Source organism: Myxocyprinus asiaticus, chromosome 41 (genome assembly GCF_019703515.2).
Source record: "Myxocyprinus asiaticus isolate MX2 ecotype Aquarium Trade chromosome 41, UBuf_Myxa_2, whole genome shotgun sequence".
NCBI lineage: Eukaryota > Metazoa > Chordata > Actinopteri > Cypriniformes > Catostomidae > Myxocyprinus > Myxocyprinus asiaticus.
The window spans coordinates 4,141,493-4,160,633 of record NC_059384.1 but is presented as its reverse complement, the minus strand read 5'-3'; the positions used below and the strand labels follow the sequence as shown (position 1 = coordinate 4,160,633).

Below are 19,141 nucleotides of genomic sequence, written 5' to 3'. Positions count from 1 at the left end.
TTTAATGCAGGTCTAAAGGAAACAGAACAATAGCAATAGTAAAAGATTTCATTTGTCTTAAAATAATGGCCACCAGGTTAAAAAAAAAAAAAAAAAAAAAGAACTCATTCATGTCATACTTCTTTAACTTGGCTGAAAAAAAAAAAAAGTCTAAACATTATAATCATATTCATGATTATGTTTGAGCACTGCAATAATAGAGATGCATTTTTATCAATATTACTTTGCAACATTTCCTGACAACAAAGCATGAAGGTAATAGGTAACACTTTAAAATACCTTTCCTTAATAAATCATCAACAAAAATTTTTTAGAATGCTTAACAGATCATTAGTTAATGTATTTTCAAATAGTTAAATTTCATTATAGGCTTGATACAGAAATTAATGCTTGATACAGACATTAATAACAAGACTTTGGGAGCAAAACTATGTTTTTTGCCTCACTAACATATTTATAGTATACTGTATCCTTAAACAGAGAATCTGTTATTGATGCAATAAACAGTTTATCTCTTAATCTAGGCTGTTCATGATATTATTTGTTATTACTGATGTCTGTAGCAAGTATACAACTAAATTGAACTGCATTAAATGTTAAAAAGTGCACAGCCATCCAGGAATGGAAATGTAACAACATTTGTAAGTATTTGAATTTACATAATGCTAAACAGATCATTAGGCCGGGACCTTGTCTCGGCTCCTCAGCATAAAACCTGAATGAGTGGTTGCATACCAGCTCCTTTTATACCCGTATGTCCGGGGGAGTGGTATGCAAATACCACTCAGAAATTTTCATTGGCCTTTTATCAAAGACCAGAGGTGTCTCAGGCTCCCAAGAGTGACCCCTAGTGTCACTACATCGACACAACGTCTCGTTCCCTCCATCAGGGAATGGAGGTTACGCAAGTAACCAGGACGTTTTCTTGGTTATCATCATGGTCATCTTGTGAACTTAAATGCATCAGGGGATGAGCACACATTCAGGTAGGAGGTTCCTGCCAGGGAAATCTTCCCTTTTCATCGTTTTTGTTTACTGGATTAACTATCAAATTTTAACAGCATGTTTCTTCTTCCTTAAAAATTATTATGCATGCTGGTTTTATGAACTCATATTAATGGAGAGACAACATGGAAAGTCTGTAAAGCTGCTTTGAAACTATGTAAATTGTGAAAAACGCCATACAAATATTTGACTTTAAAAAAAATGACATGAAATATTTGTACTTTTAGAAATTTACAACACACAAACACACATCACATCATGTAAAAATGTAAAATGTATCTCCTTATACATTTGAATAAAAGAGGCATGTTGACATCATACACAAAATTATTAAATTTAAACTTCAGAAGCCCCCGCATGCACATGCAAATTTTCAGTCTCTACATGTGAAACTCTAACCAAGCTGAAGGATCATATGTGGTCAGGTGAGGCACATCGTTGTTTACACCTGGTCATTTAAATACGTCTCCTGTGACCACTTGTGTTCTGATTCAGAGGGAAGGGTCTCTGATTCATGACAACATACATCAATCACTATGTCAGTGTGTTACTGCATGATAATAAAGTCAGAAAATGGGGTTAAAATTTAATCTAAGCACAAACTCAACATGTCAAGCAGATTTATCAGTTATTTTACTGGATTACCTTTATTATAGGAGCTTCAGGTGTTTGTGCGTCTCGTCTGTGTTGATATCAGACACACTAAAGTGTGTATGTATCCATTTTTTTTTTTTTTCCCGATCGGACAGTTATTTCCTTTTAAAGCCGCTCGTAAAGGCAAAGTTTAAACTCTTGTTTTAGGGCAGCGGTTGATTGACAGGTGAGGGTTGGCGCTTCACTTCTGCCGGGATGCATACAGGATGAATTAGCATTTACACCTCAAATATGATGTGGACACATGCGTTTTTGACCACATTCAAATATGGTTTCTGTGATCTGATCACAAAATGTTTTAGACCCCATTTATACCTGTATTTAGGGCTGACCACATGTGATTGGATCAACCGAAATGCATTTTAATACCAGGTGGAAACAGGGTCCTAGTTAAATCCCACACAAGCTCACAATATTTACAAGTAGTCTTGTAATAAGCTGGATAATGAGCAGACATTATTTACAAAAGGTGGAGGCTCAGCTGTTCAGTGATTTATTTATCTCACATAATTACATAATTTTAACGCAAATCAATATTTTATGTCCATTTATCTGGTTAGTAGAAATGTAATAAGCTTCACGTCACCCTGTCTGGGTTTATTTTGAAATATCAACCAGCTGACTGTACATTATACCTTACCTACATTCTGCCATCTTTCTATCGGGAGAAAAAATAAAAAAGAATAGGAGACTTAAGCAAAATACTTTTTTCAGATATTAAATAGAAATATAATTGAGATCTCATGTGTGAGTTTTTATTTCCAGCAAAGAGAAATTAAGCTTCTATATGCAACAAAAAGACATCAAAAGAAAAAAAAGTGAGTGAAAGCTGAGAGTGAACTGGGAAAACAGAGGATTCAGTGTTGAAGGAATGAAAGAGATTTCAGCCTCCGCAGTGTTTGTGTGTCTGCACTGAATGACAGAAAGACGAGGAGAGATGCTTAAAGCGGCATGACGCTGGAAGTTGCTGTTGGGTTCAGAAAACAAACCAGGTACAACAAATTTTTGTACTTTATTGTCTTTCGTCATCTATAGGGTGAGTGGACTTGATATTGTGTTACTTTGTATTTTGTATTTGTAGTATTGCTCTATTTGTGGTTAAACATTCGTTTTTTACCATTGTTGTGTGGGTCATGCTACCGTCATCTTTAACAGTGTTTTTCAATGCATGATTATGTATTTTCTTGAAGATCATGAACTTGTGTTGCATTTCTCTGGTAGTTTGGCATATAACCTTAATTTATATATCTAACCTCAAAACTCCTTCATAAACCTCAGACAACTATATCTAACCCCAAAATGCCCTTAAAATTCATAATTTAACCCTAAATGCCTGAAATACTGTCATCATCCTGTCGAGAGCACCAGTAAGCATTGCTCAATGAGACACTGTTTGTGTTTTTTTTTAATTTATTTTTTTATGAGGCCTTTAACAATTCATGCTTTGTTTTGCACAAGCTCCATTTGTATGTGCGGTGCACAACAGACATTGTGTAACTATTTCTCAGATGCACACATGCACTCCTACGCCAAGAATATGCAATGTTTTTAAGTATTAATGCATTCCTGCTCTTCCTCTATACACTGTACAAATGGTACATGTTATACATAAAAGTTAAGTATACTGATCATTTACTGTTTTTAAACTAAATATACCCAAGTTATTTGACCAAACTTAAGTCCACATTACTTACATTAAGCAGTTTTGTCAATAGATTATTTTGTTGTATCAACAAAACTTAAGTTGAAAGAAAATTATATTGAAATTGATATAATCAAAGGAAAAAGATAACTAAGTTAAGTTGAGTCAACAATTTACGAGTTATAAAGCCCGATAATAGCTCGGATGGGAAAAAAACAATACATGATATCTACAGTCCTGACCAACACAAAATAAGTATTGTTTGAAAGCTTAGAAGCTCTACTTTCCAATGCATGTGGGCATTATGAACAAAATGTAACAAATGCTTTAAAATTGGCAAACAAATCAGAAATGTTCCGTTTTGATCATTTGATGCACATATTATTGCAATCAATAAAAACATCAAACTCATCAAATAGCCATGTGTCATATGTTGTTGGAAAGCTCTCAAAGAGTAGAATACAACCAGCCTATTTGTTTTACTCACAGAAAATAATATAGTGAGTGATAGCCTAGTATTCATTTTTGACAATTATGTTGCTGTTGCTTATATGCCACGTTTTCGCTTATAACTTCATGAAAAATAAACGGAACATAAAATATCACTCACCATTACTTAGAGCTGCCGATTATCTTTCAAACAAGCCCACACACAGGTAATCGGATACATAGGTCATGAGATAATTCACACAAAGCACAATGTTACATATGGCCACCAGAAGATGGCACCAAGTACATGAAACAGACTCAGTTTCTCATTCTGTGAAATCGTATTACTAAAATCAGGGCTTGACATGAACACCCGCCAAATGCGGATAGGGAGGGTAACTCTGTCACTCTTACAAACCACTTTGGCGGGTAGCCGCAGCCAGAAAAAATTTTAATTGTATTGATCTCTCGTTCAGCGCTTTATAAGCAGTAAATATGGTTCTAATATCCGACACACGCATCTCCGGGGTGTAAATGAAGTGTGCTTTTGCGCGAACCGACGCAGCGCATATCAGCATGCTGCAGAGATCACAGCCAGATCTCTGGGACAGTGTGATTCAATCGGGCTTCATGCAATATCGTGGCAGCCGGTGGAGACTACAAAACTTATATGACCTATTTGAATAAAGAGAACGTTTTAGTATAAAGCTACATATGAAGTCGAACCTCTCAAACTGCTAGACAGCCCTGACATTATTAATGGCTAAAAGTTACAGTTAAAGGTTTCTAAACATGCTTAGATTTTCATATCAAATACTAGCCTATAGTTTATTTTATAGAAAGACTATCTACATTATCCTAACCACAGCATTGTTGAGCCATTCATTGTCTGACCTGTGGTTACGGCCTTTATTATTCAAATGCCACTATTAATAAAATGGAAGGACAATGTTAAACTTTCATAAAGGCAAGTACAATTTAGAATGGTTCAAGGGGTTGAAATCTGGACTTCCATGGATAAATGGACAAATTATTGACCAAGTTTCCCTCTTGTTCTATCCTACTCCAGTTCTAACTGGCCATGTTTGCCTTCAGATATTCTAAAAATTTATTTAATCATTAGGCTTGTGTCCTGCTGAAATTATGTTTTTCTTGTTCAAGTAAACTACTCAAATAAATGCATGCAGTTACAGTCTCCAGTTACCGTTATCACTTTTTGTGGGATGGGGAATTTTGACTAATGAAAATGCTGAATGGCTAGTGACTTTGGAATACCAATAGCCACAGTTGCTGGTGAGCCAAAGTTAATGTCAAGCCCTGACTAAAATCATGTCTGCTGTCACGTTCATGGACAGATGAACCCAGTCACAGACCAGAAATTGAACAAAATTAACTTAATTGACAAAAACACAAAAGCTGGGAACAAAAACAACAGAAACCAAGACTAAAGCCAACCTGGCTGGGAAAACAAAAACCCATGAGAGGGAAAACACTAACATAAACAACTGAATAAATGAACTAAAGGAAAAAAATCCAACAGAAATCACTGGAACCCAATCTGGGGCAAAAACCAGAAAACAGTGCTAAGCTGACCAACAAGACAAAGGCAAAATGGACAATGAACACTAAACCAACACAAGGTGAATATAAAGGGAAGGAAATGAGGAAGGTTATAAGAGGAACAGGTGAGGACAATCAACTAAATATCAGAGAAATAACCAGGCAAACGAGGGGGCGGGGTAATCACAAGACACAGACACAAGTGCAAATGGCCATGACAAGACACAAAGCCAAGTGCACTCACACAACACTAGTGTCAGGATCCGGTCACAAAACTATAAACAAAGATCAACCGATGTGGCCGGATCCTGACACTAGATACACAAGACAGTTATAAACACAGAACCAGGTGACAGGATCCCGACACAACAAAAACTCAACTAGAGACTCAGGATCCTGACAGTCTGCATGCTGTGCATACCTTTATTCATTGCTGTGTTTGCATGTGTAATTAGTTCTTATGTACAATTAGTATGTTTTATTTGTTTGGAGAGGCTTTTGGACACTATGATAAATTATTTTTGTAATGCTATAACTGTTGATTGCTTTGTCGCATCAACACAACATTTCTTTCAGATCCAGTTGACATGATTGGGAACAAAACAAAAGCAGTTTTTCTGAGTAACTTTATTTACCACCAGAGATATAGAATGTCAAATAAGAAAAATAAGAAAAAAGTACATTTTTGGCTAAATTTTTCATCAGTTTCTTAGGCTGAGAATCTCAGAATTTATCATAATCTATAACATTAAAACATCTGAAAAGTTTTCTTTACAATGATACCACACACTCGACCTACGTTGTTTTTTTTTTTTTTGTTGAGTTATAAGCCTTTAATTTTGGGTATGCCATTGAAACAGGAAATCTTTAAAAACACCATCAGAGCTTAAAGGGTTAATTGGCTAATATAATTGGTTATATTAGAGACTATAAAATACTAGGAGAATGTTTTTTGCAAGTAAAAAGTAAAAATTAATTTGCATAGAAAACCTATATTATATTTAAGACAACAATACATGTGCTTTCACCATAAAAGATTGTTAAAATTATGTTTTTCGTACAGAAAACGTTTTCAAGTAGGTTGGTGTGTTAACAGTGTTTTAATAATAATTCAATCCAACAACGTCTTAAAAGGAATATTCTGTGTTCAATACAAAATCAGCTCAATCGACAGCATTTGTGGCAAAAATGAATTTTGACTCGTCCCGACTTTTCTTAAAAAAAAAAGAAAAAGAAAAAAATCTGGGTTACAGTGAAGCACTTACAATGGAAGTCAATGGGGCCAATTTTTGAACGTTAAAATACTCACTTTTTCAAAAGTATAGCCAAAAGATGTAAACAGTATGTGTTTGTGGGAGTTTAGTGTGATAAAATTGCTTACTAACCTGTTCTGTGTAAAGTTATATATAATTTTACAACTTTGTTGCCATGACGATGTAACAATGTAAACACTAAAACCTTAAAATGACCATAAAAAATATGATTTAAACAACTTTACAGCTCAAGTAATAAACAAGTTTTAACTGAAGAATTAATGTAAGTGCGTTTATAAAATTATAAGCTTCACATTTCTGCCTTTAAACCCTCCAAAAATTGGCCCCATTCACTTCCATTTTAAGTACCTCACTTATTTTTATTATTTTTTTTTAAAGAAATGAAGGGACGCTTTTGTTTTTTTACTGTCAACCACAGCTTCCTTCTTCTTATTCTTTTTTTCTTTTTTTTTTTTTTTTTTTACCATAAATTATATATTGTTTCGTAATTTTTACAGTAAACAGGATTTATTTGTGTGTTTTTGCACAGGAGTTTTATCCACTGTGAAAATTAATGCCTCCATCCAATTTTACACACTCTCTCTCATTCACGTAATCATTGAAACTATCAAGTGTCCAAGGCAACACAGCTGTTATGTGTCACTCTAAATTATGGGATAGCAGTACCCAGAATAGAACGATCACACAGTAGGGTCCATAAGACTTCTTGAGTCTTTCTATGCAATTTGTAAGAATATCTACCATATCTGGAGCACTTTACTAGATGAAATCCACAAGCTTGGTTAGTACTTTATTTGTGGAGGTGCATGTGTTGGCTTCTGAACTACTACATGTTGTGATTTACTGTACCTTGTTGTTTGCATGCCATATAAGTGGGCCTTGCTATTCCTTCTGTATTGCTACTGTAATACGTAGAGCTAGAGAACCTGTCACGTAACTCATCCCGCACCGTTTGCGCAACAGACACAAATGATACCACAAATCACAAGGCTAGTTCAAGAAAAGTGTGCGATCTAACTTAACCCCTATGACTTTGTGTTCCTTGCCACAGTCACCTTTAGCTTGCTCACTGGGGGTTTAAATACAAATATAATGTACTTATTTGTTATTTAATTATTTATTTTAAGGCACAATTTACATCCATGTTTTTTATTAAACCGTAATATTATGACTCAAAGACTGTAAAGCTGCTTTGAAATTGTGTGTGTTGTGAAAAGTGCTATACAAATAAAAATGACTTGACTTATGTTCCGGTCATTTTGACCTGGACGATTTTTTACATTTTTACTTAATCGAATTGGAATCAAATTCCTTGACCTTGTTCACTTATTGTATCTGAAAACACACAAAAAATTGACCATTTTCTTTAAATTGTATTGGTTTTATTTCACTTTGTTACACTTGTGTTCCCGGTCAAAAATGACCGGCCATTGGATATGAATGGATTAGACTACATAATACAGAAATATTAAGTGTTCAGGAACATCCCAATCATTTAGATGAGCACATATGTGGATGTGTGTTTGCAAACACAAAGTCCTCGCACATGTGCACACACACACACACACACACACACACACACACACACACACACACACACACACACACACACACACAAATACACACTATGTGTTAATATATGTGATTAGTGAATGATAAAGAACAAAAAAACAAAAACAAAAAAACATTGATTTGATTTGAAGGAGAGAGCCATATCTTGGGACCAGAATATCATAAGAGACTTGGGGGTGGGTTCTTTTGACCTGGGCCTGCATATCAGCACACTTACAACTGTTCAGAACACCTTAGCAACAGCAAAGCAATACCCTGTGGCCTGTTGCACGAAGTCGGTTTCACTGGCTAATCAGGTAAGTTTGAGTTTAGTTTAAACTCTAGTTTTTCGGTCTCAAGAAGGTGGGTCAGTTTTTACCATTGTTCGTCCCCATAGCAATTTACGCTACGCGACTAACCTGCCCCTAAGTCGGTTTTACACATTATATTAAGTTATTCCATGGCAGAAGCAGTGTTTTTTCATGCTATATAAATGTTAAAATTCTTTGTATTTTCATAATGATCTTGCGAGAAATACAGCATGATTTGCGTATCCGATAAAGAAGTATATCACATCAACTCTCTCCAAGAATCACGCATGGCTGTTCATTGCAAACATCACTCATTCATGTGCTTGCGCTTCAGGGTTAATTATGAACTTCGGATCAAACTCTGAGTTGACAGAGAACATTTGTAACGAGCGTCTTGAGATCACCAAACCCAATCTAAACCGGTTTGGCTCTATCTGTTTTTGTCAACCTGAAACTTACTCTGAAACTCTGAGTTTATTCAGCTAGCTTCTTGCAACAGGCCTCTGGTGACCACCCAGAACATCCAAACATTGTGGTGACAAGCACCAGTCATGCAGTATATGCTTCATAAAATGTAGAAATCTAGTTTGCATATGTACAATAGTGCTGTTATTCTGAAAAAAATAACAAAAGCCTCAAGAATGTCAGTGGGACCAAAGGAATGACATGGAAAATATGAATGTATGATGATGATAATGAAATGGAATTTTCAATGGAGTGGGGGGGGGGGGTCATTTTGATCTTTAGGTTGGCCAAGTGCTTGTCTCTTCATTGGACCAGAGTTGGGGGGGGGGTGGGGGGTTTGGAGGGGCACATTCTTTGGAAAGAAACAATAGTTGTCATAATACCTACGATAAGGTATATCTACACACAACGGTTGGCTAAACCATAATAAATATTGCTGGAAATTCAACTCAAAAATGTATTGTTTATTGCATAACCATGTGGTACCATGTAAAGGTACTTTATGTACATTTGATATCTTTTGTTCCTGGTAGTACCGAGTACTAACTCAATTCGTTATTTGTGCGCTGCTTGACTATACAGCCAGCTGTTTCTTACTAAAAATCTTATGAGTCATTTTTTTTTCTCCAAAAAATAAACAAGACGAGCATGATATGATAAGCATGATAATGTGATATTAATTAATTTACTTTCAATATTTCACAATGCATTGAGAAACTGTTGCACCAAAACACCAAATATGACTTGGCATCTAGTGTAATCTAGTGAAACAGACACACAATTCTGAAATATAGAGCAAGTTTGGAAAAGTATGTTTTCAAGAAAATGTACCAAAAAAAATATGGTCTAGGAATCGGTTTACGGTACACACTTATTAGTGTTCTTAGGGGTGTTCTCAGCATGGAGCAAAGGTGTGTGTCCGTTAAGTATGTCACCACATTTTACTAGAATAACTAAATCCTGTTTGGCATTATTGAGCCACCATTGCTCAATAATTGATGCAAAGCATTGAGTGAATTAGGCAATTAAGGACACATCGCTTGCCACACTCACCATGCAACCATGCTTCTGTGTAGAGACCCACTGCTCTACAGTGTGTCAGTCACATAAAAAAATGCACAACATATCCATCCCTCTAGGATTTTGCAGTTGCATTCTTTGGGATAACTTGCCTGCAAAGTAACCAGAGGTGGGTAGTAATGTGCTACATTTACTCCGTTACATTTACTTTTTGCAAAACAAAAATACTTTTAGAGTAGGTTTAAAGTGGGTACTTTTTACTCTCACTCAAGTAAATTTCGATTTTTTTTTTTTTTTTACCTACTTCATTACAGTGGGCAGTGTTCCTGTCATTACATTACTGGGTTTAATTTTAGTTAATGTGTAATTTATTGAGAGACTATTGAAAGGGACTTTTACGACAGTGGAAGTTCACACAGCTGCGCACGCTGTCACAGACTGTCACTCAAGCCGAATCCATCACTGCTCTTCAAAGTGAAACACTTTCTTCACTCCGCACAGTGATAAAAGAATAATTTCGTCATGCAATTCCTTCATTTAACACCAAGACAAGCAGATATTTCTAGATTAAAATTGCAGCTCCAACTTGTGGCAGCACACTGAGGTAAATTGTGGCTCTAATGATAATGCGGGCTTTTCTGTGAAATGGTGATGGTCATTTTCAAGGTGATTCTGTTAATATGGGCTCTTGTGACATCAGTTTTTAAGTGTACATTTTTAAATCAGTGCAGCAATATATCAGTGTGCTTTGTCCCGCATCCCGCATGTCATAAGCAGTATTTACGCATTTACTCCGCGCCCTCGTGGGGGTTCTGGAAACTATCACAGCTACTTCGGGCTGATTAACTGAATAAATCCATGTAAACATCCACGTTAAGTGTAAATGCCTTTTGCTCTGCCGAACGTGTAATTGACAACTGGAGTGTGAACAGACAGCATTTCTGCACATGGTGCCCTTCACAGGCTGCATACTCTGCATTTAGAGAGTGGCGGTACTGCTGTACAGAACTAATGATCTAAATTCTTGACACTGAAAACTGTAACTGAATTAACAACTAAAAGCTATGAAATAGCACAAGTAGGCATTAATAAAACATGATCTTGCTTTGGTTTATATTTCAGCATTATATATAATGTCCCTGTGTGACATTGTTCACATTTTCAGCGTAATAATTACTAAAAAGGTTTCTAAACCTCTCTTATTGACAAATCCCTTAAAGGGATAGTTCACCAAAAAATTTAAATTCTCTTATCATTTACTTACCCTCGTGCCATCCCAGATATGTATGACTTCCTTTGTTCTGCAGAACTCAAATGAAGATTTTTAGAAGAATTTCTCTGCACTTTTGGTCCATACAATGCAAGTGAATTGTGCCAACATTTTAAAGCTAAAAAAACATAAATCAGCATAAAAAGTAATCCATAAGACTCCAGTGGTTAAATCAATATCTTCAGAAGCATGTGGATGAGAAACAGATCACTTTCACATTCTTCTTCTTGTGTTTTTGGTGATTCACATTCTTCTCTTCATATCGCCCCCTGCTGGGCTGGGAGAAGAACTTCTAGCAAAAAATGACTTAAATATTGATCTGTTTCTCACCCACACCTATCATATAACTTCTGAAGATATGGATTTAACTACTGGAGTCGTTTACTTTTATGGTACCTGCATTTGCTTTTTGGAGCATAAAAAGTTTGGCACCCATTCACGTGCATTGTACTGACCTACAGAGCTAAAATATTCTTCTAAAACTCTTAATTTGTGTTCTGCAGAAGAAAGGAAGTCATACACATCTGGGATGGCATGAAAGTGAGTACATGATGGGAGAATTTTCATTTTTGGGTGAACTACCCCTTTAAGGTGATAGCTCAGCCATAATTTAATATTCCATCATCATTTCCCTACCCTCATGTTGTTCCAAACCCATGTGACCTTCTGTATTCTGTGGAACACAAAAGATGGTAGACAGAATGTTAGGGACTGTCAGTCTCGGTCACCATTCACTTTCTATATATATATATATAAATAAAACACATTCACTGAAAGTAAATAGTGATCTCCTTATTGTGTTGCATGGAAGACAGAAAGTTATACGGGTTTGGAACAACATGATGGTGAATGATGACAGAATTTCCATTAATAATAATAATAATAATCTTGTAATACGTGTTAAATGTGTATGTAATGGAATGTAGGGAGTTAACATCCATTATGTCATTTATGAAAGTAACGAGTTGCTCAGTACTTGAGTACTCTTTTAATTGGATACTTTCTTACTCTTACTTAAGTAATTATTTATGTTAGCACATTTACTTCTACATGAGTAATAATTTTTTTAAGGTAATTGTAATTTTTACTTGAGTACAGTTTTTGGCTAATCTACCCACCTCTGAAAGTAACTAAACATTTTATAATAATTTGTTATGAGTGAAATCAAGTCCCTTAGACAATGATCTGTCCTGTGCTTGACAGGTTTGGCTGTTTGGCTCAACTACACTCAGATGCAGAGAAAACATTGGGATGAACAATCAAAAAACTTTTGAAGCCATTTTTCAGTGTTGGCATAATTACTGTGTTTTCCTTTTGGTTTGATGGTTAATTCTTTCTCCATCTCTCCATTCTCTCTCTAGGATGGAAGATCAGGACAGAATGAGTCAGGCGTCCAGCATTGCCACAGTCTCCTTTCTGCCAGTTAGAGACAAGGTGAATCATCAGGTTTGGATTAGGAGACACAGTTTTACCAGGAATTTAAGGATTCTTGCAGCCCACTGAACACACTGAATATTTAATATATCTATTATTAGTAGTTGTAGTAGCATTTATTATTACTGATTTACAGTATATATGTGCACATAAATAGAGTAGATCGATCCATGCTGTGAGCCACTGAATGATGTAATTGACGACACATTGAAATTGTTATAACACACGACACACAACCTCATTTAGGGTGCGTTCCATTCAGAAGTGATCATACATATGCCCTATTCCCTTCAAAGACTTTACTATCCATTGTGAGAGCATTAGAGGACAAAAAAATTAGGGTAGTTTGGAACTCACATTTTAGGTCATTTTAATTCGAAATAATGTTTTGAAGCAATCAGCATGACAATCATGATTGTTCTCCCTTCAGGTGCTTATCTTTATGCAGCTGGAAGGTAAATAGGCTAATAGCAATAACGAAAATGTGTTTAATTCTTTAGAAAACCAAAAAGTTTGAATGGCAATATTCAAAATAATGTTTTCACACATTTTTATAGATAAGATAAACATCTTTAATTTCAGTAAAGACTGTAAAGTCAGTAAAGTATTTCCCACAACTGCTGATATTGAGGCCCTATGACACAATTTCAAATCCGATACATAATAAGATTACATACAACTAATGCCATGGCAAAAAAAAAAAAAATAAATAAAAAAAATAAAAACTTCTTACCGTAAAGTAAATAGTTGTTGTAGGAGAACACTGTAATCCAGTTTATCAAGTTTTTTTAGGAACTACAGTGCAAACCTCCTCTCACATGCCACTTAGGCAATGCTAGCGTAATGAACTCAGATTTTGTAGGCAAGCCCAATTGTAAATTTTCAGAAATGAAGCATTATGGGGGTCGTTTTTTATTTTAAAATTAAATATATTGTACATATGCATTTTTTAAGGAGATTTATTCATTTAATTTTGACTTTTTAAATCTTATATATACACTGGCGGCCAAAAATTTGGAATAATGTACAGATTTTACTCTTATGGAAAGAAATTGGTACTTTTATTCACCAAAATGGCATTCAACTGATCACAATGTATAGTCAGAACATTAATAATGTGAAAAATTACTGTTACAATTTGAAAAAAAAATTTCAGAACCCACCGAGAGTGAGAACCACATTATAGCGACAACGAGGAGGTTAACCTAGCGTGACTCTACCCAACCTAGCAACCAATGTGACTCTACCCACCCTAGCAACCGGGCTAATTGGTTGCTTAGGAAGCCTGTCTGGAGTCACTGAGCATGCCCTGGATTTGAACTCGCAGCTCAGGTGTGGTAGTCAGTGTCTTTACTTGCTGAGCTACCCAGGCCCCTTGTTTGAAACTTCTTAAACTACTTCAAAGAGTTCTCATCCAAAAATTCTCCACGTGCAGCAATGACAGCTTTGCAGATCCTTGGCATTCTAGCTGTCAGTTTGTCCAGATACTCAGGTGACATTTCACCCCACATTTCCTGTAGCACTTGCCATAGATGTGTCTGTCTTGTCGGGCACTTCTCACACACCTTACAGTCTAGCTGATCCCACAAAAGCTCAATGGGGTTAAGATCCATAACACTCTTTTCCAATTATCTGTTGTCCAGTGTTTCTTTGCCCACTCTAACCTTTTCTTTTTGTTTTTCTGTTTCAAAAGTGGCTTTTTCTTTGCAATTCTTCCCATAAGGCCTGCACCCCTGAGTCTTCTCTTTACTGTTGTACATGAAACTGGTGTTGAGCGGGTAGAATTCAATGAAGCTGTCAGCTGAGGACATGTGAGGCGTCTATTTCTCAAACTAGAGACTCTGATGTATTTATCCTCTTGTTTAGTTGTACATCTGGTCTTCCACATCTCTTTCTGTCCTTGTTAGAGTCAGTTGTCCTTTGTCTTTGAAGACTGTAGTGTACACCTTAGTATGAAATCTTCAGTTTTTTGGCAATTTCAAGCATTGTATAGCCTTCATTCCTCAAACCAATGATTGACTGACGAGTTTCTAGAGAAATCTGTTTCTTTTTTGCCATTTTTGACCTAATATTGACCTTAAGACATGCCAGTCTATTGCATACTGTGGCAACTCAAAAACAAACACAATGTTAAGCTTCATTTAACGAACCAAATCGCTTTCAACTGTGTTTGATATAATGGCAAGTGATTTTCTAGTACCAAATTAGCAATTTAGCATGATTACTCAAGGATAAGGTGTTGGAGTGATGGCTGCTGTCTAGATTTGATCAAAAATGACTTTTTTCAAATAGTGATGGTGATGTTTTTTACATTATTAATGTCCTGACTATACTTTGTGATCAGCTGAATGCCACTTTGGTGAATTAAAGTACCAATTTCCTTCCGAAACAGCAAAATCTGTACATTATTCCAAACTTTTGGCCACCAGTGTGTATATATATATATATATATATATACACTGCATATATCACGCATCAGCATGCTAGTGGCCCACTGGCCCATCGGCCCAGCAGGAAAAGCCCAGAATCTCCCGATAGCCAATCCGACCCTGTGAGCCATATACAAACATGCATAATTAACCCAGTGACCAACGCTGTTTACATATGTGCAGTTTCATGAAAAGGTGCAGACGTTTGGAAAGAGGTGTCAAGCAGTTAAGAGAGACCCGAACTGCCCTGTGGTCATCAGAGGATGGCTCTACAAGAGGGTAATATGATTTCAGTCACGCAAACACAAACATTTAGGGAACTAAACTGAACTCTCTTTTTGTTGTATATTTCCCCATTTTTAAATTTCTGGCTGTAACACCAGATATTGATGTATATCACCTGTTAATAATACCATTTTTAAAATATTGTTATGGTAATAAGTGATTTAATTTGCTCCCCAAGCAAACAGATTATTTCAGTCAACTAATGACATTTTATGATTATAAATAATTTGGTTTCTTTAGGGTATTTTACATGCCTCTCACAAACAAAACTAAATAGGTCACACATGGGTAATTCATCGCAATCTTAAGTGCAATGTAATAATAACCGTTATTGTCTCTCTCTTTAGGACAGCACTGGGTTGAAGTTATGGAAGAGAAGATGGTTTGTTCTCTCTAATTACTGCCTGTATTATTATAAAGGTAAAAAACAAACTTTTATGTTATGCATTTACACCCAAGCAACTGCATATCAATGTGCTAACCATATAGCAACACCCTGGCAACCATCCAGCACACCATAGTAACTGCAATAAACTTGGCAATGGCTAAGCAAATACTGGGAAAGATGTTGTCAACTCCAACATCGTGGCAGCGAGTTTTGCACGAGCAAGCATCAATCACATTTTCTTCAAGAAATCGAATGAAATATGCCATTTATACTTTTTTAACAGCCCATTGTCTTAGGAGCAGATTCACTAAGAATGAAGATCAGGCAATGGCGCAAATGAACGCAATTTGCACACACAATTCCGATCTTGCTGTCCCTGCTGGGACTGAACAGCATCATTTTGATCCAGACACCTGGATCATCTCTTAAACATGCAGAACATGCGCTTGACGACACCGCACATCTGGATATATGCCAGGTTATAACACTCTTCAACAAAATTTTATGATTATTTGATTAATTACTTCTGAAATTATCGGTTGAAAATGTTCACAAACATCTCTTTAAATAAAATTCATTTTACCGCTTACTTTCATTTGGCGGTAATAGCTCGATGTAAATTGCGCAGAGTTTTGTGAATGAAGCGCAATCTTTAATGAGCCTTATTTACATAGAAAGGAGGCGTGTTTGCGCAGAAAGGAATGACATTGATTTCATTTAAATATTGAAGACCGCTGATTGAGCCCGCTAAATGTGATTGCGGGTAGTTAGTGAATAAGACCAGGTATTTGTGCTGAAATACCACGCGCAAAAGTGGCGCAACTGTTTAGTGAATCTGCCCCTTAGTCATCGATAGGATAATTTTCTTGTCATTACCCTCTCCACCTGTTTTCTGACTTGCAGACAGTAGAGAAGAATCCGTGCTGGGCAGTATTCCTCTTCCCAGCTACAAGATTCTGTACTGCTCCCCTAGAGAGTGCAGGAACCGTAAATATGCATTCAAGGTGAGTGTTTATTTTCACTGGCTATCCTATCCAAATTAATTTAGTTTTTTAGCCAGATCCTATATGCAACGGGTTGTTACGCCAGGTGTGGTGACAAGAAGACATTTGTCATAAGCAATTGCATATGCAAGGTGAGAGGCAGTTTCTTTAGTTTCCATCCAAGTTGTTAATTTATTTCATGCGAAAAACTTGAATATCGTGAAAACAATTTGCGAATAAAGCCGCGTTTCCATCCCATGAATTTAAAAGAACAAAATAGTCACTTCCAATGAAATTGTAGCCACTGTGACTATTTAATTAATACAATAATTGCGGTTTAGAACACACAGACAAAATACTGTAAAGAACTAGTCTCACATCTGGAAGTGACAGCACGTCACACAGTTCTGGGAATGCTATGTGTGTGCATTCCTCCTTAGCCCCTTTCACACAAAGATCCCGGATTAATCCCGGGAAAAGTCCTTCCGGCAACTGTTCTGGGACTGCAAGAGCTTTCCCGTAATATGTGCACACATTTACACACATTCCGGGACAATACCGTAAAGACAAAAGTGACATCACAATGTGACGTCTTCATCCTTTTGTAAACAGATAAATTGTGATTAAATCAATAAATCAAAGCCAATTTATTGATTTAGGCCTTTTATTGATTTAGGCAAGTTAGGCCTACTTTTTAAGTAGCTCATAAGATAATTTTTGTTTTGCTCGATGTTAATTGTTTTTGTGTGTTATTGGCTAATGTCTACCAACTGAAATACTTCCAAAGGACAGTGGATAATAAATAGTAATAAATAAAAAAATAATCACTTTTATCCAGGTGCATTCCAATATTATTATAAAATAACAGAACATTTTTCAGTGATACTGCCCTGCAACAGTTAAATTGTGCATTCCATTCAGTAATGGTGTTTGTAATTTAGTTTATTTTTAGGAAGGTAGGCCCGTTTAGAATCAAAGTAAACTAACTACACCAACAAGATAAAAATATGCTTTTTTTCCCCTTCAGACATTAGCATTTATTACAATAAAAAGTGATTAGGCTATTCGTTTGCTGTTTATTTGTTGGTGTTTTTCTCTTTTCATTTTCTTTTTCTTTTTTGCACAAGCACTGCCATTTTTTCTGTATGCTTTATGCACTTTTTAAACTTTACAAATAAAACGTATTAGTAATTTACATACTGTATGTTGTCTTTTCAATCATGATTTCTACAAGCTGTAAAATTGAAAATAAAAGCTATATTTGGAAACAGAAATGTATATTTGAAACCTAATGTGTTGGAAAATAGCAATAAATAAATTGTCTGTATCGTTATGTCGTAAGGCTGCAAGCGCTGTGGCGACCTAGCTATACTGAGTCATTAAAAAACTGGTAAAAATGTATTGTATCTGGTTGTGTTTCTTATGTATAATTAATTATCCCATACTTACCTTATTTTCACTTACATTCATCTTCGCAAATTTCATGGGATGCTAACAGAGATTGTACTTCAGGTTTAGAATGTTCCCCTCATGACACGGCACTTTTCTCGTCACAATTTACAAACTCATCAACATTTTAAATACCCAAAATATTCCAACATCACAGACTTCAGAAATAAAGTTAATGCTCTGACATTTGGTGTGCTGCACTCTGAATGAAAAATGAATCTATTTAATCACATCAGGTTTGTGATGATGTAAATGTAGCAGATTGTTTCTTAATTTAACTGATATTTACAATGGAAACATGAATTACTTTACTTGGATTAAAAAAAAATCTGAAAACATCCTGACTCACACAATGCAGTGAATGAAAAAATGGCAACGGTAGGCTACTTGACACCCGTATGTTTTTTAATCCGTGGTACACAGTGAAACTGTTAAATCTCTGTTTTGCACACAAACTTTCTCCTTCGCATGATAAATACATCATCACTACAACACACACCCTCAGGGTATCGGCTCTGTTTTTGTTCACACAGACACGTCCCGGGAATGATCCTGGCAATGTTACTAGGGTCTGATCCCAGGATCAAACTGTCTGGCATTCCGGTACCAGGTTGCGTTCACAAAGGCTCCCCGGCATTGATCCCGGGATCAGAGCTCAGTATAAATGAGGTTCTTCTTTTACCATGCACATCTATAAGATATTTTTCAAAAGTGTCAATTAACCTGCTCTTCCGCACAGTTAAAGTTTGTATTCAACTTATTTTCTCTACAAAGTCTATGTAGAGCAGACAACATTTGAGATGCAATGATTTTTGTTCGCTGGTTAGTCCAGCTATGAATGAATTATCCAGTCACGCTTTTTTCTGATGGACATCTTGTATTCATATTTAAATGATAGGGGTTGATTCGGTAAATGCGTTTCCATCACAGTTTATGTGCATTTCTTCTCAACGAATAAAACATTTATCCACCTCAAGCAAGCATATACGTTT

General features: G+C 35.9%; 1 protein-coding gene across 3 annotated transcripts in view; it reads left to right on the top strand.

Moving 5' to 3' along the window:
- The first annotated feature begins 2,604 nt into the window (after positions 1-2,604).
- Positions 2,605-19,141, top strand: part of si:ch211-234p6.5 (uncharacterized) — a 29,511-nt gene continuing 12,974 nt past the window's right edge. For all 3 annotated transcript variants that reach the window (XM_051681993.1, XM_051681992.1, XM_051681991.1), the window contains exons 1-5: positions 2,605-2,651; positions 12,543-12,615; positions 15,228-15,323; positions 15,677-15,749; positions 16,621-16,721. In XM_051681993.1, the coding sequence (XP_051537953.1) occupies positions 2,611-2,651; positions 12,543-12,615; positions 15,228-15,323; positions 15,677-15,749; positions 16,621-16,721 (384 nt within the window). In that variant the 5' untranslated portion in view covers positions 2,605-2,610. The remainder of the gene's footprint in view (positions 2,652-12,542; positions 12,616-15,227; positions 15,324-15,676; positions 15,750-16,620; positions 16,722-19,141) is intronic.